We start from the raw sequence: 27381 nt of genomic DNA on the forward strand, positions 1-27381 counted from the left end.
AATGAATGAGCTGGCGAGAGAGAGAGACAGAGAGCAGAGAGTGAGAGTGTGGGAGAGTAGACAAAAGACAAAGCTTTAGCCGCAACTGCTGCTGCTGCTGCTGCTGCCAACAGGTGAGCGCAACGCAAAGCTAAAGCCGTTCGCTAGCTCAGTTGAACGTTTGCAGTCAAAGCCAGAGGCGGGTCGAGTGCGCTTGAACAGCGCTTGAAACGTGTGAGAACGGAACACATAAGCAAAACGGTAAAAGGGCTTTGGCTGAGCTGAGCGCAAGTTGAGCGGCGAGCACGCCTTTGAGCCAAGCTAAGCTCGGCTTTTTGTTTTTGGGTGTGCCGAGGCAGTGTGACGAGAACGCGTGAGCGGCCAACACGTAAACGAAGCGCTCCGTGCGCTGCGCAAAAAAAAGAAAGAAAAATACAAAAAACATTTAAATAAAAGAAGAAGAAAAACTCAGTTAAAAATACAAAAGCGGCAGCGCTGCGGCAACAACTCAAGTGTGAATTGTTATTGAGGTTATGTAAGCGGCATAAAGCGAGCTAACAAAACGCTAAATACAAATCGCATTCGTTCAGCCAGGCAAAACACGTTCAATTACAACAATTTCAGACACGCGTCAGCATCGCGCATTCGCACATTCCTTAAAACTGCAAATACACAAAAAGTAAACCTAATGGATCACGACAGCAAGGCACAGGCGCAACCGTCGACTGCGACTGCGACTGCGACTGCGATGCCAGCGCATCCACTGCAGGATGTGCCGCTGAATGATAACGGCAGCGATGTGACTGCAGTTGATGACGTACAACTGACGACCAAAAATTGGGTTAAATTCGACGACGAGGCAGACGGCAGTGAAAAAAATAATAACAGTAACAGTAACAGTGCCACACAGCAACAGCAACAACAACACCAACAACAACAGCAGCAGCAGCAGCAGCAGCAAAACAAGTTAGCTCTGCCGCCACCGCCGCCGTCTGTGGTCAGCAGCAACAACAAGCGACGTGCGCGCTCGCGCAGTCCCAATGAGCTGGCCACAGCTGCAGCAACTCCAGCGCCTGTGCAGGTTAGTCGCTCTCTCAATCTCTTTCTTCTGCTCACACTCTCTTTTTCATTCCGCTCTCTGCCACGCTCACTCTCTGAAACGCCGCTCTCACGTGTCAACGCAACGCAACGCAACGCATTCCAATGTATCGCACAGCACTCGTATGTTTCGTATGTTTTCATTACTCTCTTTCCCTCTCCGCTCGGCAACCACCACCATCACTTCGTTTTCTATGCATAGGGCCGCTGTCAGCGCCTTATCGCTGCGTTTCTTTAGGCTTTCGTTTGCCTAATGGAGTTGTAAGCGGCGCTGCTTCGTTCATTATGCTTTTGTGTCACGTTGCACACACACGCTTGACAAATGAAGTTAGGTTAGGGTCGCTGCCTGCAACAGTGGCCAGAAAGGCCCGTTCGGGTGCAACATGCATTGATTACTCATCACCGTCAGGCGACACGTCATGCGCTCAACTGCAAGGGGCATGTTCATTAAGTTGAGGTGCACGCATGAATGGAATCTGAGTTTTCGCTGCATTACTGTGTACAGTCAGAACTAACTAGCTGTAACTGTATTTGTATGCCATTCTCTCACCTCTCTTTGTATATAAATAAGTATATATATATGTATATATGTATTTATATGTATTACAGTAGTACCTTTTTTCACTCAGTTATACAGCTCCAATAATTTACTTATTCAAGTGCTGGAAAATAAATTGGATGTATAAGCTACAATGACACTTGTTGATTTTTATGAAGTTTCCTTAAAATAGTTAAAAAAAAAGAATAAAATATAAACTGACTTTTCGAAAGTGTACAAAATAATTTCAAAAATTTTTAATTTTTCAAGTGAAAAAATATACAAATTATATATATATATTCATACATATATATATTTGTATATATATCAAACAGCCACCTGACGATGCTTAATAAATAAATAAGAATCATTTGCAAATGGATATATAAACAATTCAGTCATGGAAATACGCCTGCTGGCAGATGTAGCTAAATGTTTATTTGTTATTGTTGCACATAAATGTATTTTTACCTCGATTACTTTTCTCGCTTATTGCCGTTTTCAAGTTCTGTATCTGTTTGGTGTGCTTCTTCTTCTTTCATTTTCGCTGTCATATCAGCTCAGAGTGAGATAAAAAAAAAAAACAAGTAAGAAAGCTCTAGTCGAGACTGCTCGACTACGAGATCCCCTGAACCCTTGGAGTGCTAGCAATTTCAATAATTTTTCGCGTCTTTCAGCTTACACAAGAAACACACACACATACACAAACACATACACACACAAGCACCCACGCATAAACACGCATGGGCTGCAGTGTGCGCTTACTATGAGAACTTAATTGTTTAATAACTTTTTTTGTGGACGTACGATCTTCATGAAACTTTCAGATTATGATTATAACATGAATATGCATGTAATTGCCAAAGCCCAAGTCTCTAGTATTTGAAATACGCGTTTTACAAAAGTGAGGGTGAGGCGGTGAATTTAGAGGTGGGGGTAAATTTTAACAAAAATCGAAATTGTATAAATTGCATATAAGCATATATAAAAAATTTGGAGACTCTAGCAATAAAGGTGTAGAAGATATAATTTTATAACTGGTTTTCGATAAGGTTTTTCATCGATAAAAAAAGATCGGGATGAGTTATCGAATTTTAATGATAAACTCGATATCCGCGCTGTAATTACGAACATTTTACAAAAAATTTGAAGTCTCTAGCTCTTATATCTTCGGAAATCGACGCGTTCAAACATACGGACAGACGGACAGACGGACAGACGGACAGACAGACAGACGGACAGGGCCAAATCAACTCAGCTCGTCACCCTGATCAAGAATATATATACTTTGTGGGGTCTGCCACGCCTCCTTCTGCCTGTTACATACATTTCAACAAAACCATTATACCCTGATTTCCCATTGAAAATGGGTTCAGGGTATAAAAAAAAATTAATATCAACACAGTTCTGCAATTGTTCAAATATTTCAGCAGCTATATCTTATTTTATTTACCTTGTTTATTATTATAAAAGAGTCAATATTTATTTGTTGCTTTTTTATTTATTTTGTCTTTTGTTTTTTGCTCATTTTGCATTGTGTCTCCGGGTTTTCGGTTAGGTTAAATTACAAAATCAACCCAGACAGAGAGACGCAAATATGATATGTTTTTTTAGTAGGGCTGGAAACGGTTCATAAATTATTTTCAAAGAGGAAACTGTTTTTCGATTAGATTACAATCTATTTGTTTAATATTCTGTATAAACAAATGAATGTACCCATATACTGTGCCAGAAAACTAGGTATAATATGGGCTATACACTTTTCGAGTTCATTTATTAGCATTACAAATTCGCATTTAAGTGCAATGTATCGGGGTATCAAGAAAATATAAGTAACATATAATTTATATATACTATACTCTATATGTAGATAATATCTACTATCTAGTAGATACGTATATGTAGAAAAGCCACTTGTAGAATTATTGAGACTACGTCTTAAGGTTAAGTGTCAGATATAATTTGAGTTCAAGTTGAAAACACTAAATTAAAAAAAAAATATATATATATGTCTGATAGTCTTCTATCGAATAGAGCATTTCTTAGTCGTGCTGCTCATATCGAATATGATTTTCTGTTTGCATTCACTTATCAGATTAACTGCAGAACCGAATACCGAGCACACTTAACAATCATATACAATATAAAATAAATATTTAAAGTAAAGAAATTTGTTTAGTTTTTTAATCAACAAGTAAAAAAATAAAATATATCATACACTACATAATATATACTATTCCTTGACCTTCAGAAATAGTGCATTGGATTTAGCCTAACGAACTTGAAGTTAGATAATTATGGCAAACAATTTATAGCACGCTAAAGATCAATTATAGCAAAGCTCGCTCGACTATTACGCCACGTTTTCATTTCGTTTCTCTTCCTGGCCCCCCTCGAGACAATGAGTTGCCTTTTAGAGCGCAGTACGCAGCTCTCCATATCCGCTGAGCTGCGTACGTGCAAAATGACAAATTTCTGTTTTATTTTCTATTTTTGAGCTTCTTTTCCGTTGCCTTTTATAATTCTCGCTGCAAATCAATAAAATTGATTTTCTCTTGCATATTTGCATAATTCTCCCCCACTCCACATTTGTGTTTCCCTCTTTCGTTCTCTGCTTGCATTTTCTTTTAGCATTTACCGTTTTCCATTGGCTGTGTCTTAAGGCCAAGAACATTAACCCATTGTTGTCACATTTTACAGCGCTCGGCAGTTTCCTCAACGACAGCTGGGTCGACGCCATTGCCGGATGTGACGCCGGCTGTTTTGACAACTGAGAGCACCCACGTTAATCTGAATGCATCCGGCAGTGGCAGCAGTCCGCCCCGCCACCCACAGCAGCTAATAAACCAAAAAGCTCCTCCAGCTTCATCCTCGACTGCAGCCGCAGCAGCAGGAGCAGCGGCAGCAGTGACCGCTACTCATCCAAATGGCAGTGGTGCCATCGGCAGCAGCAGCAGCAGCAGCAGCAACAACATCAACAACAACAACAGCAGCAGCAGTGGCAATGCCAGCAGCAAAAGCATCTCCATTCCAGTGGATCAAGCCTCCGGAATGCGCACAATTGAGTTGTCAACGGGTCGCATACGCGAGGGTTTCGGTAAGTAGAGCCCATTGCTAAGACAGCGGGAGTTAGTTATTATAAATGATAAGGATAATGATAATGAGAATGACATTTGTACAAGTAAAAGTGTATCAGATAGCGTGTTTATAAATGTCTGTCTATATAAGAATACAACTGAGAAGAGTAATGATTAAGGAGTAATACTATCTTAAAGGATTAATCTATCTACTTGAAAGAATCATACCATCTATCTTAAACTATCTATCACCTTAAAGGGCTTTATTCATATTTTATTTTTTCATGAAAATGTTTATAACTTGAGTTTTATTCTACAAAGAACCTAGAATAAAAAAAATAAAGAAGAATTATAATACAAAGTTAAATCAATAGATAAATTAAAAACATAAAGGAAAAAGGTTTTAGATGGAAATATATACGACATAATATAATAGAAAATAAAATAAATTTATAAAGAAAGGTAGATGGAGGTAATAAATAAAGAGTATTATTAGCCATAATTTTAAAAATATATAAATAAATAACAAATAAATTTGAATTTTGTAAGTGAATCAGTTATAATGAACAATTAATTTTTGTAAATTAGTTGTCATAAAGAATCATAATCATGCAACTTATATTAATGATTACAGCTAAATTAAAATAGTTATTTAAGTATCTTCTTAATATACAATTGCTTTAAGGTTATTCTGCCCCTCGACTCCTGCCCCGTTATGATTGCCAATTGTCGAAATTGAATTGAATTATCTAAAGAGTGTAGCGACAGCTGCTAATGCCACAATTCTCTCTCACTCACTCCAACTCTCTCTCTCTCTCCCTCTTTCACTTACAGCTAATGGAGATGTGATTGTCACTCTGCTGCCGGCCAACACGAAATGGCCCTGGATAACGCCGGCCATATTTCGACCGGAGCTGGTGCCCGAGGAGCTGATGGCGCAGGGCTTGACGGTAAGCGAGCAGTCAATCAATCAGCCGTTGCTCCAGTTGGCTCTAACCTCTAGCCCCCGCTCTGTTCACTCTTTGCAGCTGACTGTGGAGGACTATGTGAATGCCATGGAGACGTTGGTCAACGACTATCGCTTTACGGTGTACAACATTTGCTATAAGCGCATTCTCGTCTGCTGGATTCTGTTTGCGTTCGCCGTGCTGCTGGCGCTGCTCTTCTCGGGGCTGCAGGGCGTGGCGCTGTTTGCCTTGGGCGTCGGCTGGCTGTTCCTCAACGCGGCGGCCATATTCCTGTGCATGTGGCTGAAGTTGCGGCTGTCGCGCGGCCTGGAGAAGTGCTTGGCGCGCGTGAACAAGCAGCTGATGCGGCACAAGATATTGCTGGTGCTCGACGATCGGGGCCGCATCTCCTGTCACAAGGTTAACCTGTGCTTCATGTACTTCGATGCGACGCAGTGCGTCAGCTTCCTGAACGAATTCCTCGAGCACACCGAGCAGAATGGCGGCGAGGCCATCAAGGCGGGCTGGGAGGCCAAGCTGGACATTGATGTCAATGATATCGTCATCCAGGGCACGCAGCCGGTGCGTCTGTCCCGCAAACAGGTGAGTCTGCCCGGCCGCATTAGCTTTCGTGTTGTCGTAGTCGTAGCTGAGACTGATTCTACTCTTGCTTCTCTTTTACTCGCCGCTGCTTGCAACCATCTCTCTCTCTCTCTCTGTCACTCTCTCTCTCGCTCTGTACATTGATCATGCATCATGCTCACACATTCTCTTTTTTGTCTCTCACGTGCACACACACACACACGCACACACTGAACAAACGTTCACCACTCTCTCTAGGCCTTTGCCCAGGAGCTGTTTCTCAGCTATCTGCAGCGTTGGGGCAAGGACTTTCTGCGCCGCCGCCTCGATTGGACCGTTCAGGAGGCGGGCGTCCATGAGACACCACGACATCTGCAGTCATCGATTTGCCCCTGCCAGTACGAGGAGGAGCTGTTGCGCAACAAGATCAAGATCAGTCTGCAGCATCGCCAGTGCTGCGGCGTCAACTGCATGGGCTGCTGGCTGTAGGCCGTAGGCCGTCGGCTGTAGGCGTGGCGCCGATAACGATCGCAACTACTTCCACTGCTGTTTGTGTTTTATTCAATTTATTTGCGATTAAAAAAAAAGCTGTTGAAAACGAAGCTGCAATATTTTTAATTTATATCAAGAGAGAGAGTTCAGCTATAATGGAATATTATTTTGTTGTTTTTGATTTTTATTTCAGCCGAAAAGTATGCAGCACAATTTGTGTATGTCTCCTCTCACATTTATTACTCATACGCACTGTCTAACCTGCACTCCGCACCCTTCACACCCGAAACTCTTAACTTTTTCTTAACTTGTCTCTAATCCTCTATGTAAATATATATATATACAAATATATATGTATGTAAAACTAATCTACTCCTTAGGAGCGCGGCCTGCAGCTGTTTCTGCGCTATGGCTCGCGCTGGGGCATGGAGGCGCTGCGCGGACTGGTGGATGTGACGCCGCTGGAGCCGGGCCGGCATTGCGGCCAGTTCCAATGTCCTTGCCAGTATATCAAGGAGCATTTGCAGTGCAAACCGCGAGGCAAGTTCAAGTGTTGCAATTTTGTACATTGGGTGTTGGCATGTGAGCGCTACGATTACTAAAAAACAAAAAGACAACAAAAAAAAAAAAAAAAAAAAAAAAAAACAACAAAACGAAATAATTTTATATGTTGGCATATGTGTGTATATATACTATGTAAGCATGTGCTTTTGTTGTTCTAATTAATTCGATTCATGCAGGTATATTTTTGAGCTAATTAATACCAAATCAGCTTCGTGTTATCCTTGCTAAATACCTAAAAATACCAAACGATGTTGCTTTGCTTTTAATGAAATGCTTTTCCGAATGCAACGAATGAAAAAAGAAATTATCGAAGATTTCTCTCGTTTCAGATGTTAGTCCCTAAGTCAAGGTAATATTTTGGTAGTTTTTGGTATTCTAAATACAGAACATACATACATATTATTATTAGCTAAATCTGTATCGACTGCGACTACTTTATATAAAATAACCCATTTTAACCTAGTTCATATTTGCAATCCCGTTTCTCCTAATAAATTATAAATATATATGTTATATATTTCTTTTTATGAAACATTTGAAAACACAGTTGACATAAACAGCATGGGCCAGGTAGTTTGGACACGTTTTTCCCCCTTTGGCAATTTTGTATGATCTATTATATACACTGAATATATTTATAGATATAGACCACTACTAAGCCATTTCGATTTTATTACAATTTAAATTATATTTTAAAATGTTGCTTATGCTTCATTCTGTATTTAGACTTGAGTTTTTCTTTTATGATATTAATCTGTAAACAGCATTTATTCTGGTGTCATTTATAATAAATTTTGTTCGTTATTCAATGTATTTATTTTTATTTTTAGTTTTTGTACATTTATTATGGATATTGTTGTTTATGTTTCAGTTTCTTTATGTGTTTGACTTTGTCTTTTTCATGTATTTTTGGGTGTTTTTTAATCGAACGCCCTTTTCAGGTTATCCATGTGCTTGCATTGTCTATGGTTCGGATCCCAGTTTTCAATATCGTTATTAGTATTAATAGGCGTTCAATATATATTTATATTACGATTCGTTTACCATCTACCCACATTATTCAATAACTCTTCAAACATTGTGCAATTCAGTTTCTGACATGTGTTTAATACTTTTTAAACTAAATAAAATTTATAAAAATATTTTCATGTGAGTTATTTGTAAACTTTTTTTTTGTCTTTACTGGTAGATAAAGTGAAATATATTTATAATGCAAAATAGTTTATTATAAAAAATTTAAAAACTATAAAAAATTATATACTTTATAAAGCAACAAAAGTAATAAAATTTGATAGATATCCAATATAAAGCTCTATGAAGCTCTCTCTAAGTTTGTTAAATCTAAACAACATAGCTTATAGTATAAATAACTAAAAATAATAATAATAATGAAAATTAAAATTAACCAAATATAATAGAAAGTAAAAGATTATATATACAATATAATATATATACATAAAATATAATATACTATTATAATCATTTTATAATATTGATACAATTTGATTGTAAAAATGTTAAGCTCTATCCGAATCAGAAAAAACATGGCTCTTTCATATTCACTTTAAAAACCTTCAAAGAAAAAATTTATTTTTATACCTAGCAAGTGCTGCCCTCACTTAAAATTACAATTTATCATAAACAAACAAATATAAAAAATAAATGCAATGTAAAACAAAAACAGGTTGGCTACAATCATATCTATGTGTGTGTGTGTGCCATTTGCAGTTTTCCACATTTTGCCACAATTACTGTATTATTTTTTATAGCATAATTCAACTTTACGTTTTGCCGCATTTAAGCCACGTTTCATGTTGGTAACAAATTTGTGAACAACTTTGTTGGCCATTTTCCTATTCGTTTGCGTCATTTGTTGTTGTTGTTGCTGCTGCCACATTTGCCTCGTTTTGTGTTGCATGTGTAATGAGTCATTAACATGGTGCAGTGGAAAAGTTTAAGTTTTCATAAACAAAAAACAACTACACACTTTAATTTCATTTATTTACTTTTTTGTTTTGATATTTCTGCATTCCAAACTAGGTGCCAGGCGATTTTATTTATGTTGAAAACAGTTAAAGAATTATATAAATAATATAAATTGAAGATGATTTTTCCGTGGATGATGAAATATATATTGAAATATATATATAAGTTCTTTTTGTTAAATATTATAACTGAATTTTTAACCAAAAAGAAAAACAACTATATTTGTGTCATTATAGTAACATAACTAAGTCAATCAATTACATATTTAAATATAATTTAATACTAAAAAACTATAATTAATTTAATTTCGTAGTATTTTTTTTCTGTTTAATTATATGTAAATCAATTATAATTCTGTATATTAGAGTAACCTATATTATACGTAATATATTTATATTTTGATTGTCTTTTAAAATGATATATGTTTGTAAACATATAACAAAAATATATACATATGTTAAATACATATTTGTTATATAATTATTATTTATTTGAAAAAGAAAAAGAACTACATAAGAAGTTATTTAAAAAAATAAGAATAAAATATTAAAAGTTAAAAGTTTAATTAATATACATTTTCATATAATTTATTTTATTTTAGCGTAAACCGAGTATAGCTCGTGATAAAAACAATAAATAAATTAGAAATTATTATCATGTCTGTATTAAAATATATTCCCATTGTTTCATACTTTATTTTTTATTATATTTTAAATATATTAATTATGTAATATTAGAACAAGTTAAGTCAGTCGTAAAATGTAAGTCAAGTATAGTTCGAATTATTTTTAATTAAAATGAATGTTTATTATAATGAATCATTAGGCATTTGCTTCGCTGGCCTTATATAATTCACTCAAAAAATCCATTCAACTAAGAACTTTGTAAGCAATAATCAAAAGGAAAAGTTCCGTGGCAATCGAACAGCATTTGATTGTTGTGCTCAACTATTTGCCAAAAAAATAAAATGCGATTTTACGCTCTAATAAAATAAGCGCAGAGAACTTTTGCGAAAGAGTGTAAAAAGAATGCACCATTAAATGTTGTTAAACTTCATTAAACTCGGGCGAAGCTTCGAGCGATTTGTTTTGCCAACTGCACTTCACAAAGCTGAGCCAAAAAACAACAACAGCAACAACTTCAAAATTGGACTAGAAAATAAGGGAAACTAGACACCAATACCACAACGTGTAAACTAATCGCAAACAAACAAAAGCGCCCGCACCCACACACACAAATATATACACAGTGAGTGCCAAAAGTGAAGGCTCATCAAAGTTTTTTCATTGTTTTTTGTTTTTTTGGGAAATGCAATTCAATTGCGCGATTTTCATTTGAATTACAGCAATCGACTGTGCTAACCTGCGGTTACAGCTAAGGGCATGTGGGCGTGGCGAATGCCAAAAACAACGAGTATGAGAAATTTCAACGGAACACCTGTGCCCGTACTTATGCACCTGCTTTACAATTTTCAATTAGGTGAGGGCATACAAAAAGTGCATAAAATTAGTTTTAAGTGCATATTAGAGTAAAATAGCTACTTAAACATTGGGAGACCTCCCGACTGGGAACTATCAACTGTGGGAAATGAACTTAGTAATTATACTATAAGGAAATATAGGTAATATTAGATATATACAGGTGAGCCCATATCAATAGAGTGCTTTACAACACTGTTATGCATAAAAGTAGATCTACATATAAATAACAACTATAAATAGCTAACGAACAATAAGTAATTATAGATAGAGTGTTGTGAGTGTGATAGAGTGTTTTACAGCACTGTTATCTATAAAAGTTTATACATTATATCTATTACATATAACTTCAACTTTTTATGTCTTATACCAAAGAGTATAATTTCTTCTTATCATCTAGAAGATTAATCTATATTATAGCATTTTTTACATTGATACAAATGTAAACAAGGGCTGTGATAGATCAAACGTTTTGCAACACTGTTTTTAATATCAGGCAATAATTTGGTATACTTATTTATATATTAACATTATAATATTAAATTATTATAGATTAGAATTAATATAAAATTAAAACTAACTTAAGAATTAAGGCTTTCTTAGAAAATATATATTTCTAAACTGAACCAAAAAGAAACTTCCCATATTTTAAGGGCTCTGCGGCAACGCAGCCTTCAAGAGTTGTCCGATAATTTATCTGATATCTTCATCTGCTTTGCCATCAAATATTTGTAAATTTCTACAACCTTTTTTTTTTGTTTATTTTTTTATTTTATTTTATTTTTTTTATTTTATTTATTAATTTTTATTTTTTTTTTTTTTTGGAGGCCATATCATTGTTTCCATAGCTGTTGTAGACGCTGCTGCCGCTGCCGCTGTTTTTGCATTTATTTTGCGGCTAAAACTTTAATTGAGTTTTAAACCATTTTGCTGGCTGTTTGGGGCCAGCGCCGCAACGAGATTTGTTTATACTGCGTGCTTGTTTATGTGTGTGTGTGTGCGAGAGTGTGTGTTAAAAAACTGGCTTATTGTTTGAGGGGATCTGCTGTTGCTTCAACTACAGCTGGCGCTCTTGTTGGACCTTGTGGGCGTTGCACTTACACCCTGCCCAGCGCTGCGCTGCGCTTGAGTGATGAGTTTTTCGCCGAATTGACTTTTTTTGATGTTCTCGTTGTTGTTGTTGGCTGGTTGGTGGTGTGAGTGCTGCCAAAGGTTTCGCTGGTTCCACTTTGGCTGCACTTTAAACATTTTGAATGTGTTTTGTTTTACGCCCAAATAGCACAAATTTGTTGTATTAAGTCTGTTTTCGTTTTTTGGACTCTGCTGCAGCTGGTTGAGCTTCCATAAGCTGCTGTTGCTGCTACTGCTGCTGCTGCTGTGAGTCTGCACCAGGTAACGCATACGCCCCATGCACCAAACAAATTACACCCATTTAAGTGATTCTCCCTAATGTTATTTGGGGCGTTGGCGCAAAAAGTTGCATACTAAGCGCATTTTGTTGCCTTTGTTGGGTTTATTACTGCCGCCAACAGCACATATATGTGTGTCTGTGTGTGTGCCGAGAACTTTTGGTTTATTACGTGAGTTTCCGTGCAGTTTCAGTGATATACTAAATTGTGTACAGAAAGTTTCATCTCTATGGGCTGCGAACTAGACTTATTGTTAGTTAATGCAATCAGACAATTGAAACGACAGGCGCTTACAGCTACATTAAGGGTATTTCCGAGTCGGGCACGAGGTTTTCAATTTTAATTTTAGCTGAGCTCATGAAAATAGTACTGTAGTACTATAAATATTTATTTGTATTTCATTTATTAATTTAAAAGGTCTTGCATCTTCCAGAGCATTTACTCAAAGAGTCGGCCTTTTACGTCTTTCACTCATTTACATAATTGCAGAACAAGAACAAATTTAGTGAGCTTCTGAGCTTGAGTTTATCATCAATACTTCACTTTACACTCAATATGCAATACACATATGAGCGTAGAGAAGGCGAAAGCCATTACGACGCGTTCCACATTATGCAGACTCAGCTGAGCGCCGCTTAATAGCTGCTGAGAGGATCCACAGCTCACACACATACATGAACATCCTTAGCAAATACTGATCTGAGTGCTTTTGAAATCGTTCGCGAGAGAACCCTCACGTGCACTCACACAAGCACACATATTTGCCCAATTACCAGACGCCCTTTGAGTAGCGAATATAATGAGAGTGTGGGATCTATTTTAGGTGCGTACATATTGTTTTTGCTGCTGTTGTTTAGTGAAGAAACATAAACTAAATGTACGGCTCATGTATAATTATGGCTATTGGTTCTTTCAGTGATGCTTTTATGCATATGAATGTATAATTAAATTTATATATATGAAATTTATATATATATATATAATTTATTCGTGTACTTTCAGATTGTTAAGCCGACTTTTAACTGTATATGTGTAGTAAATCAAAAATCTGTTCATGCGATTTAAGTTAAAGGTTTTACAAAGAGATTTAAAAATATGGACGTGTGTGTATATGGTATGAGATGGCAAAAATAACAAGAGGTAAAAGTGTATGCGCATGCATTAAACTAATATGTAAATGTATGTATGTATTCTTGAGGAATGTATAAAGAAAATGTTATTACTGTAAGTAAGCCTTATATGTAAATACACATGTGAGTGTTCTCTGCATTAAAATTTAGTTTTATTCAAAATCCACAACGGGCGCACAGAAAGCACAGGGCGTGGCTTGAGCTAAGTAGATTAGAGCTGCGTGCTATTCCAATTGTCTCAAAACTCAGTATTACTCAATCGTGATTCCGCACACATACACACGTCTCTCATTATCGCTTCCTAACGGATCAATGAAGTAACTGTGTGCAGAGCAGCCTGCGTGGGATATTTGAAGCGTGTCTCTTGAGTTAATATTGTAGTGAAGCGAATTTCGACAACTGCATTTAGTTCTTCGTGAGACGTCGATATAAATTAAGGCTAAGGTAATTATGTTTTATTATACAGCAATTCCATGATTATAATTATATGAATATTTTAAATAACAAAAAAGTCTAATTGAATAATAAAATGCTTGTATTTCCAATAATATCAACAGCAGAATAACAGATTGTACGAACGAGAGTAACATAATAATAACAGAGTATATTTTAAAGAGAGTGTGAGTCGCTTGTGAATTGAGTGAAAATTGCAAATATGAGAGGCGCTTTGTGATATCATATGAACATACATACATACATTAACATATGCATCAATATATACATGTGTATACATCTGCTAGCACAAGCTTTCTTATCTGCTGTCGTTTTACATTCTTATTCTCATAAAATATTACATATCGTGCAGTAGAAAATAAATAAATGTCTAATTAAGTATAGTAAGCCAAGCAATTAACCTCATGTTAACTAAATTACATGCATAATTTATATATAATGGTGGGTATTAGGAACTGCAGCCGGCGTATATGTAAAAAATACACATTTTATTAACTTCTATTGTTTTATAAAAAAATTATTCTTTTAATTAATGGAACCTAAAATATTTAACGATATATATTTGAGGCTATTTACTTCAAAGCTGTTACGTATGAAATACATTTAAAAATAATAATTTAAAAAATAACTATATATTTATATTTATTATTTATATTTTTTATTATTTTAAAATATAATATTATCGCCTAAAAGCATGTATGTATATATTCAATGGAAATACCCGCTGCAGCTATAGCCCCTGTTAAGCTCTGCACAATCATAAACAGGTAACAGGCCGCCATAATAAATATGGCCTTAAACCCTTTGCAACGAGCCCAGGCGAGTGGCCAATGTGAAGTCTGAAAGCGCTGACCATATATCATCATAAAAATAAACCAGACATCGGAGCTAGAGGTTGGCGAAGCGGGGCAGACGCGTTCCAACTATAAAGCATTAGTCAAAAAACATTAAACATGAAAAGGTGGGCAACAACTGTGCTTGGGTTGGGGTCCAGGTTCGTGCTGGTGTTGGTGTTGTTGTCGCTGCTCCCAGGACTACAATCAACATCATTAACGCGTGCTTTAAAAGCCATTTATTTAGACGCAGACATGAGAAGCCATGTTCAGAATGGCAGTCGCTGTTCGAGTATGGGAAAACTATAAATTTAACGCTTTTAGCATAATTGCAGGAGGAGCATAAGCAGCGGCAGGAGAAGGAGTAGGAGGAACGACGGCAGCAGGAGGAGCAGCGTGTGCGTGCGGAACTTAGTGTGGATAGCGCGTAAGCGTTATGATAAGTGGCTAGGCAAAAGGATATCAGCGTCAACACGCACTAAGTTATTGCCCCATTGGTACATCCTATCGTCCTGCCCAGCCAGCCATCCATCCAGGAGGGGGCTATTAGCTGTAAGTGGCGCTATCCTGCTCTGGCATCATATTACTTGGCCATCTAATTGCCGGCCGCTTTTGACCTTTATCAAAGCCAGGCTGCAACTTAATATGCCACATGGAAGCGCAACCCTTCTCCTTTGGCCGGGCAAACACTTGACAGTCCGGCCATAAGTTACATTAGGAGGAGAGCTGCCTATCGATTTCTGGCCAACTTAAGCAGAGTCTTTCCTAACCATATTTATCGCCTGTCTAATGGATACAAATTGGGTCAGCTGGCTGAGATTTTGCTCAAGTTGAGCTCTCGGAATTGTTATGCGTCTGCCTTTTTTATGGCACAATGCACAATGCACGAACGCAATGGGGCGTATGCGTAATTTATGCCTTTCGGCCACGTTTTAATTGCTGCAGCTATTCGTGTAAAGGCCATTTATGGCACATAAGACTTAAAGTCAGACTCTCGGCTCTCAGAAAGTCCAGTCAAACAAACAAAATGCCCTCAGGGCCAAAAACCAATTTTACCCATTATCCACGCATGCATTAGCAATGTTTTCTGCTAAAATTAGCTCATTTACGTCAATGATTATTTATATTAATGCACATCAAATTGAAATTCATCTCGCACTTATTGCATTTACTTTAAGGACTTGTGATGGATTTAAAGAGGAAACTCAAGCGGAAGCTTTAAATAATTGCCAACTACTCGTTGCCAACTGTAAGTTAATTGTTTTTCATTTGTTTGCTGACTATGCTAAATTCAATTTAACTTTCCAGTTACTCTTATCAAAAAAGAAAACAATTGAAAAGTGTCAACTGCAGCAACAGCCACTAAAGCAACAATGAGAGGGCAACACAAACACATGAAGTATACAAGAAATCTGATGCAGTGACAGAGCACAAACAGAACTCTTGTCTCTCGGAATGTAATTGTAATTGAAAGTGAGCTAACAAATTGGATTAACTGAACGTGAGAGCTGCAAAAAGGACATTCACAAAGCACAGATCGGAGATCAACTCAGAGTCCTCAATTGAAATGGATGCCTTACTCATATCTTTCGCTTTTAAAGCCAGCTAAATGCACAGCAACAACAACAACGACAACGACAACGACAACAATAGCAACAGCAGCATTGACAGTATAGAAACTTTCGCTTACCTTGGCGGCTAAACAAAGCCAGTCATAAGGCTAACACGCACACGCACATACACACATGCATACACACACACACAGCGCACTGACAACGTCTGTGTCACTTTTCTGGCCAAGCTGTGCAGAGCTCTGGCTCAAAAGTCAACAGCTAACAGCACTAGCAATTAGTCGGAATAGCCAGCGGCACGACTAGGCAATGCCCTATATATTGAATGACTCGTATTTTGAAGTATTTAATACTTGGAATATAGAGTGGCGATGGAGCTTGTATAAATATTTTATTAAACTTACTTTTTTTTCTCATTTACTAAGTATATATCTATTTTTTGTTAGTTTATGTTTTTTTTTTTTTTTTTAATATTTATTATTCACTACTTCTTTTTTAATAATATTTTTTGCCTACATTACATTAACATTTTATTCATTTGTACTTATTACTTTCTTGTTCTTTTATATGTTTTAATTTATTTTATTTTTCATATTTATTAATTTTATTTTTCCAATTTATGTGGTTTATTTTACATTTTATTTGTTGTATTTTATATTAATATTTTTCTTTTGTTTTTACATTTTTTTATATTCACATTTCACATTTATATTTGTTTATACTATATTATTTTACATATATATATGTAAAGTGGTATGAGAAGCGTCGCACAGGGCGGCAACTCCGCTTTAAATATAAATATTTATAACTATTATTTTTATTTTATTTTATTTTTTTATTTCACGTTTTATGTATTATATTATAATTTGTATAAGTTTTCATATTATGTTTATTTATTAATTTCATTTTCTCCACTGAGCGAGCTGATACGAATATTCAAGTACCAGGGTATTTAAGCTTACACACATGCACACATTTACAAAATGGTATCATACCTACATGCCTACAAGCATATGTACATTCATATATTCGCTGTGCATTCGCTCAAACACACACACACTCTCACTCTCACACATTCATCCTCATGCCTCTTCCTTCCATTGCTTTCCATTGCTCTCAGCTCAATTCGCATTCGCATTCGCATTCGTATTCGTCGCTTATGTTGACGTAGATTTAATTACATTGTTTGCGCCACTCGGGCGCTGCGTTTACGTTTACGTTTATGCCACTTGTTTGTTGCATGCGTCTATGTCGATGCTGCAGCAGCTGTAAAGTGTGGCTCAGCGCCTGCATCTGTTGTGTCTGTCTTATGCATGTATATAATATATTTATATACATACATGTATATATTCATATGTACATATATGTGTGTATGGGGATGTGCAGCTAACTGGGTTAGAGTAGCTGACGCTTTTGTTTAACAGCAACAAACAAGCAACGCGTCGAGTTAAAAATCTCACACGTTCGTTGCATCCTCGCTCATCGGCCACGCTGTCGTCTCTCACTTTTATGCACTTTGCAAATTGAATTTTCCACTCGCATACACGCCGGCGAGCTAACTGGCAGCCGAAAGGGATGTGCGAGACAAAGGTGCTGCCAAGAAATGCAGCCAAATGGCAGACTCGGTGCAACGGGCTTAGACAGCTTTCGCTTTTCGCCTTTAAAGAGCTGCCTGCTTTGTCGAGTACAGGTGAATAAACAGTTATTTGATTGCGAGCACCTGAATATGAGTCAACTTCAATTTCAAATGGATATTAGTTTCGTCTGAATTTGAAAAAGTAAATTGCTCAAATCATTTGTTTAAATATTTTATAGTTTGATTTATTTATTTTTTTTAGATATGCCAGATGAACACATGGACGGCAAACCGGTCCCAAATATAAATATATAAACTATATGTTCAATCTCTCATTTAATGCTAGTTATTATTAATTTGCAATTTTGTTTATAAATTATGTAGGCCTTTGCTAAAGTGCAATCATTGTATGAATGCAAACTGTAATGGTTCCCAGTTAACCTACATATGCTTGATTATATAATATCACAGACATTGTCCTTGGGAACCTATGGGATTACGGGGCCATAATATGCAATATAGATCGAAGAATATGAATGCCCTTTCCTTTAACAGCCTCCAGTCACCTGCCGCTGCTCTAAATGTTGTTGAGTTCAACTTCCAGTATCTCTTATAACAGCCCTTTTACAGGAACTTAACAGAAAGAGACGCAGTTGAACTAACAGCTGAGTTAAAGCAGGTACTGCAATCTAGCAGCTGAAGCTGCTCTTGAGTTAATAATTAAAATCACTCAACCAAAATTCTTTTCTCATTAGCAGCGAATTTACGTTCCACTCTGTTATTTAACATGTTGCATGCTGTCAATTCTCTTCGCCTGGTACTTCAGCTATATTTGCACGTATGATCTCATTCTTGGCCCAATCAGCATGCTCTGCTAATTTACAGCGAAAATACGTTCCACTATGTTAGTTAACAGTGGGATCTTGATTTACATATTTCTCCCTGTTAGTCATTTCTGTTCGCCTGGTATTTCAGTCAGATTTTCGTCTAAATTGGAGCCGCGGCAGTCCTCCTTTGAAAGTATGCAACGAACTTTATATATTTTTAAAAATAAAAAATTCAGTTGGAAATGCGTGGTAAATACTGGCTTCTAGCCCATAATTTAAGTTAAGGTTTAATGATGTCTGCGCTGTATAGTCTAAGACAAGAAACTGCAATAAAAAAATTCTAATAAAAAAAAAAAAAAGTTGGAAATGTATTTCTTGACTTGGTTTTTATTTGTGATAAATATTTATATATTTTGCATATTCATACTATAGTCAAATTAGAATCTATATCATTCTGATTTCCGGAGTGTAGAAAGTACTTGCATTGAAAGATGTAGCGATTAGAATTTAATAAAAATGGAATCAATTTTATTTTATATAAATACATATATATTTTTTAAATGCTCATGATTTATAAGGCTTAGTCTAATATTTTCGGGAGATGATTGATGTTTGATAGTTTTATAAACATTAGCTTCCACTTGCAATCAGAATTTCGGATTTCTGTCTGTGGCCACAAAGCACTGGCATCTCTATGTACAGATCCCTATGAAATAGAAGAGATTAAAGGATATTAGCTTTGACAATCTTATCATATATATTATATGACGTACCGCAGCTATGCTTGAATATACACTCGTACTCTCCAGACTCATGTTTCTGAAATACTAAATTAGATGAGGTTTATTAATTGAAGACTTCATTAGGTTAATGATTATCTATTAGGAAAAACACATAATAATATTTTGTAATAAGCATATATAAAATGTGACATATTTTAACATAAATAAATTTACAAACCAAATACAAGCAATGCTACTTTAATGTCTCGTCTATGTTCCAAGGCCAAGTTGTTTGCCCACTTTTCGCACAGACTATACACACACACACACACACACTTTAGCATATGTAAATGCTGGCTTTTTATGTGTCGCCCTGTTAACCCAGTCGTTGAGCCTTGTTGTCCATTCGGCATGCCCTTTTCCAGCCACTAATTGCTTGGAAAATCTGCTCACTTCCACACGACAACATTTCAATGGCAGCCGCAACAATTTCCACTGAGCGTTGCTCGCAAAAAGTGCAAAATATTTAACAAACGAATGCCAGTTGGGCCAACATCTTTTGGCCCGGTTTTAAATAAAGACGACGAGCTCTTATTGCCAGCTGTAGAGCTCATGTGTGTGGGTGTGTAATACTAGTGTGTATGTGTGTGTGTGTGTGTTAGGATTTTTGGTAATTTGTGCGGTTTGTGCCAACAATTATGTGCTTGGCTGCAGTGCTTTGTTTTCCAAATACCCTGTAAACGGAAAGGAGCAATGTTTGTTAATGAAGGTAAATTATATATGTATATATTTTATTTTATAGCAAACCTTTGTTAAATACCGCTGTCGTCTTAATAGTTCTCTAACGTAAGAGAAATATATATAGCATTTAAATATACTTTATATTAACTATTTTAATATATTTCTACCAACGTCTTAAGCTCTGTTTTAATTCCTTGAAGAGCTATAAATGGAATTATGAAACATTGTAAGAGAAAAACTATGTAATACCTAGACCTAGTGTTTTGTGTAAGCTATAGATGAATTCTTAATGATAATTGAAGTTATATAAAAACAATTATTATAAATAATATAAGTATTTAACTCAATTTATATTATATTTAAATGTAGTCTGGCATATCTACCAATGTAGAGCCTTATCCATATCCTTGCGCAAACAAAAAACGGTGGATATATGCAAGTCGTTCACTGTGTTACCTTTTCTATTTTGTTGCTATTGTTGCCTTTCGTTTCTTCTGGCAAATTGCACAATTGCTTTCTGGTCGGCTGGTTGCTCGTTATATATATGTATATGTACATACACATATACAATACATGCGCGCACGTGCTTCTCTTCAGATGACTCCCTCTGTGTGTGTCCTTGAGAGAGAGAGTGTGTGTATGTGTGTGTGTGTGTGTATGGGTGTTTTAGGCTGCAGTTACATACACAACGTTTCTAGCAGACATTATACTTAAGTATTAGTTTCACACAAATTGTTGTCACTTTTATTTTTATTGTAAACTTTCTGCATACATTTACATATAAATTTATGTTACATAGATATGCCACAACTTATATATTCACATAATAAATATGCTTATTAAATCATGATAACTAGCTATATGTATGTGTATGTATGTACTTAGTTTATATATATATATATAGTTGGATGTATGTGTAAGGTAGACATACATTTGCATACATAACTGAGCTTCATTATGCTTTTTACGCACGCCTTAATTATAAATTCATATACATCGATTTTTCATCAACAGCAATTTTTTAGTTGTTATTTTCTTTTATTTTCCATGTGTATAAATGCTGATTGGGAATTTAAGTTCTACTTAATTAGCTTCAAATAGTTCATATATATATTTATATAATTTTCATTCATTTCAACATTTCAACATACATTTTATCTGCCATATTTTAATACTTAATTATATTTACAACATTTTTAAAGCAAAGCACAAGTTTTATTTTCTTTTTCAAATTCTTTAATTGAAACATGTATATTAATATATATATATATATATATATATATATATATATATATATATTTATTTTTATTTATTTATTTTTTTTTTTTTTTTGTTTCAATTCAATTATTTACAGCGCAACTTTAAGACAGATTTCAGTGGAAGTAATGCTTAGTTTTTTTTTTTTATTTTTTTTTTTTTATATTTACAGCCAAAATCAACTTGGAATGTAATTCATAAAGACAATTTAATAAAATCGGAATTAATCAAACAAATAATTTCAACATTTATGTGCTAATTGGAGTATAAACCATACATTTAATTTATAATCAATAAATTTATAGTATATATATATGTATATAAATCGTATCACTAGCTAATATCTGTCATATATTAACATATATATTTTCTATATATATATTATTTATTTATTTATTTTTTTTTTTATTGAACTTTTTTTGTTTTGACGCTAAATTTACTACGTAAATTCGCTATGTATGTGTGTGTGTGTGTGTGTGTGTGTGTGTGTGTGTCAGTGTGTGTGTGTGTGTGTGTGTGTGTCAGTGTGTGTGTGTGTGTGTGTGTGTATTGTTTGTGTTTGCAAATACTCTCACATAAATGCAAATTTGATTAACAGTGCTTTTTTTAGTTCCACATATTTCGCTTTGAATTCATATTGTTTAATATAATTAATTTATGCTCATTTAATGGGGCAAAGCTTTTGTTGTATTGTTGTATTTTTGCATTATACATGCTGAGCCGCCTCTTCGTGTCCCTCATTTAAGATTCGCTTTTTGTTTATTGACCCTATGCATATTTCATCCATTTATTTGTGTAGAAACATTTCCACTGATTTCGAATATAATTGCAAACAAACATTTTCGCTTTTAATTTTGTAAATATTTCAACAGCAATTGGCTTTTGGCAGTTCGCAGCGCATTCATATGAAAATACGTACATACATATATCATTAGTTTTGTTGAATTTTGCTTTGAATTATTTTGCACTCGCATGGCAAACGCAAATTATAATTGTAAAGTTTAATGTCTGAATAATTATTATGTCCCCATGTTGGAGCACACCATTTGACAAAACTATGTCAAGTTCTGTATTAAATTAAGGTTTACAAATTGAAATTGAATTTCGGTGAATGATTAAATCTATTATTTTTCTTTTTTGTAATGTTTTTATTCTGTATAATTAAAAAACAGAGGAGTTGTATGAAATATAATAAATTATATGAAAGTTTAAAATATTGTTTCTAAAATATATTTTATAAAACAATATTTTAAAATATATATTTTTTAAATTTATTCTCATACAAACAAAAACATTTTTAGTGGTTTTTATACTTTTTAATATAAACACACAAACATTAAATAAAAAGCATGAGTTATTTAGCTCAATATGTATTGACTTACTTTACTTATAGTCCCCAATTTAAATTTTAGCATCGCAATTCCATCGCACAATCATACATAAGCACCAATACCAATATAAGCAATATTGTAACCAAAAAAGAGAAAATATCATAGCATAGAGCACCTCTTAAACAATAAAAGCATTTTAAGTACAAAAAAATGTCATAAAAAAAAATTATAAATTTAAATAAACAAAAGGAATTGAGCCCTAATACACAAAAATACCCAAAAATAATAGACCAGTGGAAATGAAAATATTCTGATAGAAACATATTCCACATAAACCCTCAATTATGCACCTCAGAATGGGGGACATTTCAAAGGATGGGTATGTAACTTATGTAAATATCAATATATTCTGTATAAATGCATCAGAAACTGCCAAACATTTTTATTTATTTATTTTGTTATTCAATAATCAAATAATAACAATAACATTTCTTGTTTCTCTAGAATATATTAAATACATACAAACAATAGTCAATATTTCTATATTTCAACGTGGCATAAATCATGGCTGATAAACAAAATTAAAAAAAGGCTGAATAACAATTAATTCAATATTCAATATTTTCAACATTTCAATAATACATATGTATATAGCTCAAAGTCCACCTCATAGAACCTTAAATTCGAGCTTAACTGAGCATAATCAGAACTTCATCCAAAACTCAAGCTTACCGACAAAAACATCCGGTAATTTTAGAAACAATGCAAAACTTGTCAAAATATACCAAAGACTCGGAACCCCATAAACAAAAGATCACATTACACCGTTTTTGTGGGAACCCAGCGTTCAGCCGATCTCAAAGTGACCAAAGGGTGCGATCAGGTTATTCAAGCCAGTATAAACAAATCAAGCTAAAAATGATAAAATGATAAACCCTCTTAAATCTGAATCTCTTTAATATCGGGTTCCCTTTCATTTACATAAGAGCCAAAAGCTCATAACAAAAGCAGTTAAGTTCAGCTCAGTAAACAATCTAAGCAAATCAATTGTACTCCTTTATAATACAGAAAATATTTGTTCTCTACAACAATAAAGTTAAACCTATTATTATATGTATTAAAAGAAAGCACTTCAGCCCCAGTTCAATTCAAATGCAGTGAGGCAAAAAGTCTATGAGAGAAAAGAAGAAGAGCAAATTTGGCTTTCTCTACAGGGTAAATCAGCAAAATATTTCTCTTTCCATATTTTATAAAAAATATTTTTAAATTAATGTTTTTTATTTTTACTAATATGATAAGAGTATAAAGAATGCATATTTAAAAATGATAAGAATATAAATAATTATAAAACAATTTTTATAAATAAAATAAAGCCAACTCTTTCATTCAGTTTGAGGTTTGCTTAGGTTTGATTGCCAATTTCTTATCTACTTTGATTTGTGAAAACATTTAAATGCAAGCTGAATGGGAATGAATGGCAGTCATTTCAGCATTGATTGACATTTCAAGGAGTTATTGTAAGTGCTTAATAAATTGCATTAGAAAATCCGTTTAGACGTTGAGAAAGGAAATAGCCAACTGCTGCTTCATCTGCTGCTGATTGGCAATTAAAAAATCAATGTATGTAAGAGCCACGCCGATTGCTGTTGCCATTTAGCATGAGAAACATTTTACGATTATTGCTATACAGTTCATATATATCTATATATGTTTATATGAGTATGCCATTTGTGTTTCTTGTGCTGCTTATTTTGCACAACTGTTATGCTGTATTTTATACTTTTTACTTACTTGTCTAGGTTTGATTCTATTTTGCACGCTCTTGGCGTGCTGTTTGTTCTGCTGCTTCTTCTACTTCTACAGCTTCTTCTTGCTCCACTTCTTCATCATCTCCGTCATGTTGTTGTGCCCTAAATGAGTTTTTTGCAATTATTTGATTTCATCTTGAATGCCAGCGCTGGCAAAGCACACTAAATGTGTTTGGCTGGGTTGCTGCTGCCGCGACTCCTGCTCTTGCTCCTGCTCCTGCTGCTGCTGCTGCTGCTGCTGCCGCTGCTGCTGCTGTTGTTGTATAAATTTGCGGCAACAATGCGGCAACCTTATTACCAACAGCCGAAAATGTTAGCATTAAATGTTGCCTATGCGCCGCACTAATAGAAAATGCGATCCGGCTGCCGATAAAATGCAGCAACAGCAACAATGGCAACAACAGCAACAACAACTTGGGCATAACATCCGTGGCAACAACAACGCCCGCTGCCAATATTACTATGCAAATGAGCGTTGGCCAATCGCATTGCGTCACACGCGGCGTATGAGCTATGTGAAATATGCGCGGCTCTCGCTGCCACGCCCATCGATTGCTATTGCTAGTCTGGTTGTTGTTGTTGGTGGTGTTGATGCTGCTGCTGCTGCTGCTGCTGCTGTTTATGTTTGACTGCACGCCGACAGCAGTCTCCAGTGGCTGAGTGTGGGCTTGGCTTTTCATATTACTCATACGCCATCGACTTGTCGACGCTGGCAGCGACGCCAGCAGCGCCGCTGGCAAATAACTCGATAAACGTTTGAAAATCCCAAATGATTGCGTTTTAATGCCGCGCATTATTTTACCAAGTAGATTATGCTGTGCCAGTGAGCCTGCAGAATTGTGAAATGCTCCGGGCGGATTACGCACGGGCGTTTGATTGTTATCGCCAGTGTTGCCACCATGGCTGCCTGCGAATAAGAACAAGAAAACAGAGTTAGAGAGACTCACAGCGAGGGAGACAGGCAGGGGAAGTGAACTGGAGGCGGGCGCTTCATGAGTGCTTGAGCTCTTGTAGTAATCAGTTTTTGGTTAGTCGGGCTTATATTTTCATTTATTTTGCGCGTTACCAAAGCCAAAATGGCATTGGATAAATGGATTCAGCCAGGCGATGCGGGACGGGGGCCAGCCAGATGAGGGAACGTTGAAGAATATTGCTATGGGTGGTGCGTTGATGGTGGAATGCATTTAATAGTGTTACCCAGGCCCAGGCCCATCCTAGCTAGCAGGCAATATGAGCATTGCTTGTTAATTTATTGATTTTGCACTCTGCGGCTTGGGCCAATTGCTGTTTGTCTGGCCAACAGCTAAATTGGCATGTTTGGCTCGTAACCCCCAAAATTAGCATTGGGATTTCATTAATCGAATGCAGCTACCAAGTAAGTCATAATCAAAGCGAGCTAACTTAAGCACATGTAATCAAAATTATGGATTTTGCGACTGCAAATAATTTATAGGGGCGTGGAGAGAGTTTTTCTATTCGAATTTGTCTATTTAGAGTTTGTATTTAATGCTAAAAATTATAAAAAAGTAAAATTTATATATATAATATATGAAGTTAATATATCTCTTAGCAAATTGTGTTTATAGTAATTCTGTATTTATTATTATTAATTTTTTTTTCTGCCTCCTCTAAACATTTTTGTGTTAATCTCAAATTCTAAGTCTCAGCAAGCGAAACATACTGAAAAATTTTTACGCCAAACATCTGAAAATGTTACACAAACAATCCAGACCTCTTCTATATACATTAACTGCTCAACTGCTAAAGGACTGACCCCACGCAGCCCCTATTGCCCCTGTCTCTCTCACTGGCTCAGTCGCCCCTTTCCCTCTGGTCAACAGCTCTATTTACGGAGCTCACTTAAGCCAGCGCTATCCGAATGGCTTCCATTCCGGCTTGCTGCTTGTTGACATCTTTTGCTTGCCACGCGGACTCCTCTCAACATTTTTATACGTATTTCGCTGGCCACCCACTTTTCATTCTCGCTGTCTCTCCGTCTGTCTGTCTCTGTCTCCCTGTCCATCTGACTGTTATTTCTTCTCTCTTCTTTTTACAACGTCATTGTGTGTCTTTATAGCGTCAATGCATTCGACGAGCGTTTCGACAGCGATTACTCGACAATATTTTACCGTTCTGGCTGCTTCTGTGCGTCTTTATGTGGCGAACAGTCAATGTACCCAAAGCTGGGGCAGCGTGTGTCCCCTGTCTCCACGCTTGATTGAGTGCTATTCCCCACAACCTGCACTCCCCTGCCCTAAGCCCTCCTCTCCCTCTCACAGTCCTTCTGGTTTTTATGCACGTCATTGAACGCACTTTGTTGACCGCATGTCAATGTTTGATATATTGCAGGCACAGTGGTCTGAGTAGTGTTGAAAAGTACAAAATTGAAAATTGAAATATTGAAGCCAAGAGTTCTCTAATGCAATTATATCTGCAGCATTTTTAATTAATAAATAATCAAAATTATTTTTAATCATAATATTTTATCTATATTATAGCTGTTTCTTTGGAATTGAATTTTGCAGCACAATATTTTGCTAGAAATTAAAAATATGTTTGCCGCTGATATTGGATTAAATTTCAAATATTTTTACAATTCATTTTTATGTCAAAATATATATAATATAAAACGAAAACATTATACAAATTAATAAATTAAGAATTTGTTTTATTATTATTATATATATTTTTTTTATTATTATTATATATATATATTTTTTAATGAATAATTGTCATTAAAAATTTCTTCATTTCATATATATTTTTAATAATCTTTTGCATATCCTGTTATTTCAATTTTCTATACTTATTTTGCAAATTAAAAATGCTTCTGTTCTATGCCATCGCCTGCATACTACTGTGCCCAGCCACTCAGATACATATATTTGGGAAGTTCATAGTGTTGGCTGGCCGAAAGTACATACATATGAGGGCTATTAAATATATTTTATCAGCTTTTAATCTTTTGGCATTTGGCTTTTC

The 27381-nt window shown here is 35.4% G+C and overlaps 2 protein-coding genes across 18 annotated transcripts in view; one reads left to right on the forward strand and one right to left on the reverse strand.

Annotated features, from left to right (window-relative positions):
• The first annotated feature begins 97 nt into the window (after positions 1 to 97).
• Positions 98 to 18899, forward strand: LOC108611406 (uncharacterized). 13 transcript variants are annotated; one of them, XR_016268918.1, is made up of 9 exons: positions 133 to 1060; positions 4316 to 4712; positions 5527 to 5642; positions 5721 to 6242; positions 7094 to 7253; positions 7607 to 7626; positions 13153 to 15118; positions 15745 to 15815; positions 15875 to 18899. XR_016268918.1 is itself a non-coding variant. In XM_089463502.1 (7 exons), exons 1-6 carry the CDS (start codon positions 668 to 670, stop codon positions 7618 to 7620), a joined length of 1602 nt encoding a protein of 533 aa, XP_089319628.1. In that variant the 5' UTR covers positions 133 to 667; the 3' UTR covers positions 7621 to 7626; positions 9318 to 9479. The 13 variants fall into 13 exon arrangements, 9 of the variants coding, with proteins under 9 accessions (XP_089319623.1, XP_089319628.1, XP_017859503.1 ...); XR_016268919.1 differs by lacking the exon at positions 7607 to 7626; XM_089463502.1 differs by lacking the exons at positions 13153 to 15118; positions 15745 to 15815; positions 15875 to 18899 and adding an exon at positions 9318 to 9479.
• Positions 18900 to 19040: 141 nt separating this feature from the next.
• The window catches only part of DIP-kappa (Dpr-interacting protein kappa), a 99811-nt gene continuing 91470 nt past the window's right edge, over positions 19041 to 27381 (reverse strand). For 4 of the 5 annotated variants that reach the window (XM_089463493.1, XM_089463495.1, XM_089463492.1 and 1 more), the window contains 2 exons: positions 19314 to 25306; positions 19041 to 19246 (listed from right to left, as the gene is read on the reverse strand). In XM_089463493.1, coding sequence (XP_089319619.1) covers positions 24531 to 25306 — 776 coding nt within the window. In that variant the 3' untranslated portion in view covers positions 19041 to 19246; positions 19314 to 24530. The remainder of the gene's footprint in view (positions 19247 to 19313; positions 25307 to 27381) is intronic. The other variant, XM_089463496.1, reaches the window with a different exon arrangement.

The sequence above is a fragment of the Drosophila arizonae genome, chromosome 3 (genome assembly GCF_054131065.1).
Source record: "Drosophila arizonae isolate 15081-1271.41 chromosome 3, UAZ_ARI_1.0, whole genome shotgun sequence".
NCBI classification, from domain to species: domain Eukaryota; kingdom Metazoa; phylum Arthropoda; class Insecta; order Diptera; family Drosophilidae; genus Drosophila; species Drosophila arizonae.

Bases quoted from the DNA above. Each gene is read 5' to 3' on its own strand.
- LOC108611406 (XM_089463497.1), top strand. From the start codon at position 668: ATGGATCACGACAGCAAGGCACAGGCGCAACCGTCGACTGCGACTGCG. The intron at 5,643-5,720 runs GTAAGCGAGCAG...CACTCTTTGCAG, and splicing joins TGATGGCGCAGGGCTTGACG to CTGACTGTGGAGGACTATGT. The intron at 6,243-6,479 runs GTGAGTCTGCCC...CACTCTCTCTAG, and splicing joins TGCGTCTGTCCCGCAAACAG to GCCTTTGCCCAGGAGCTGTT.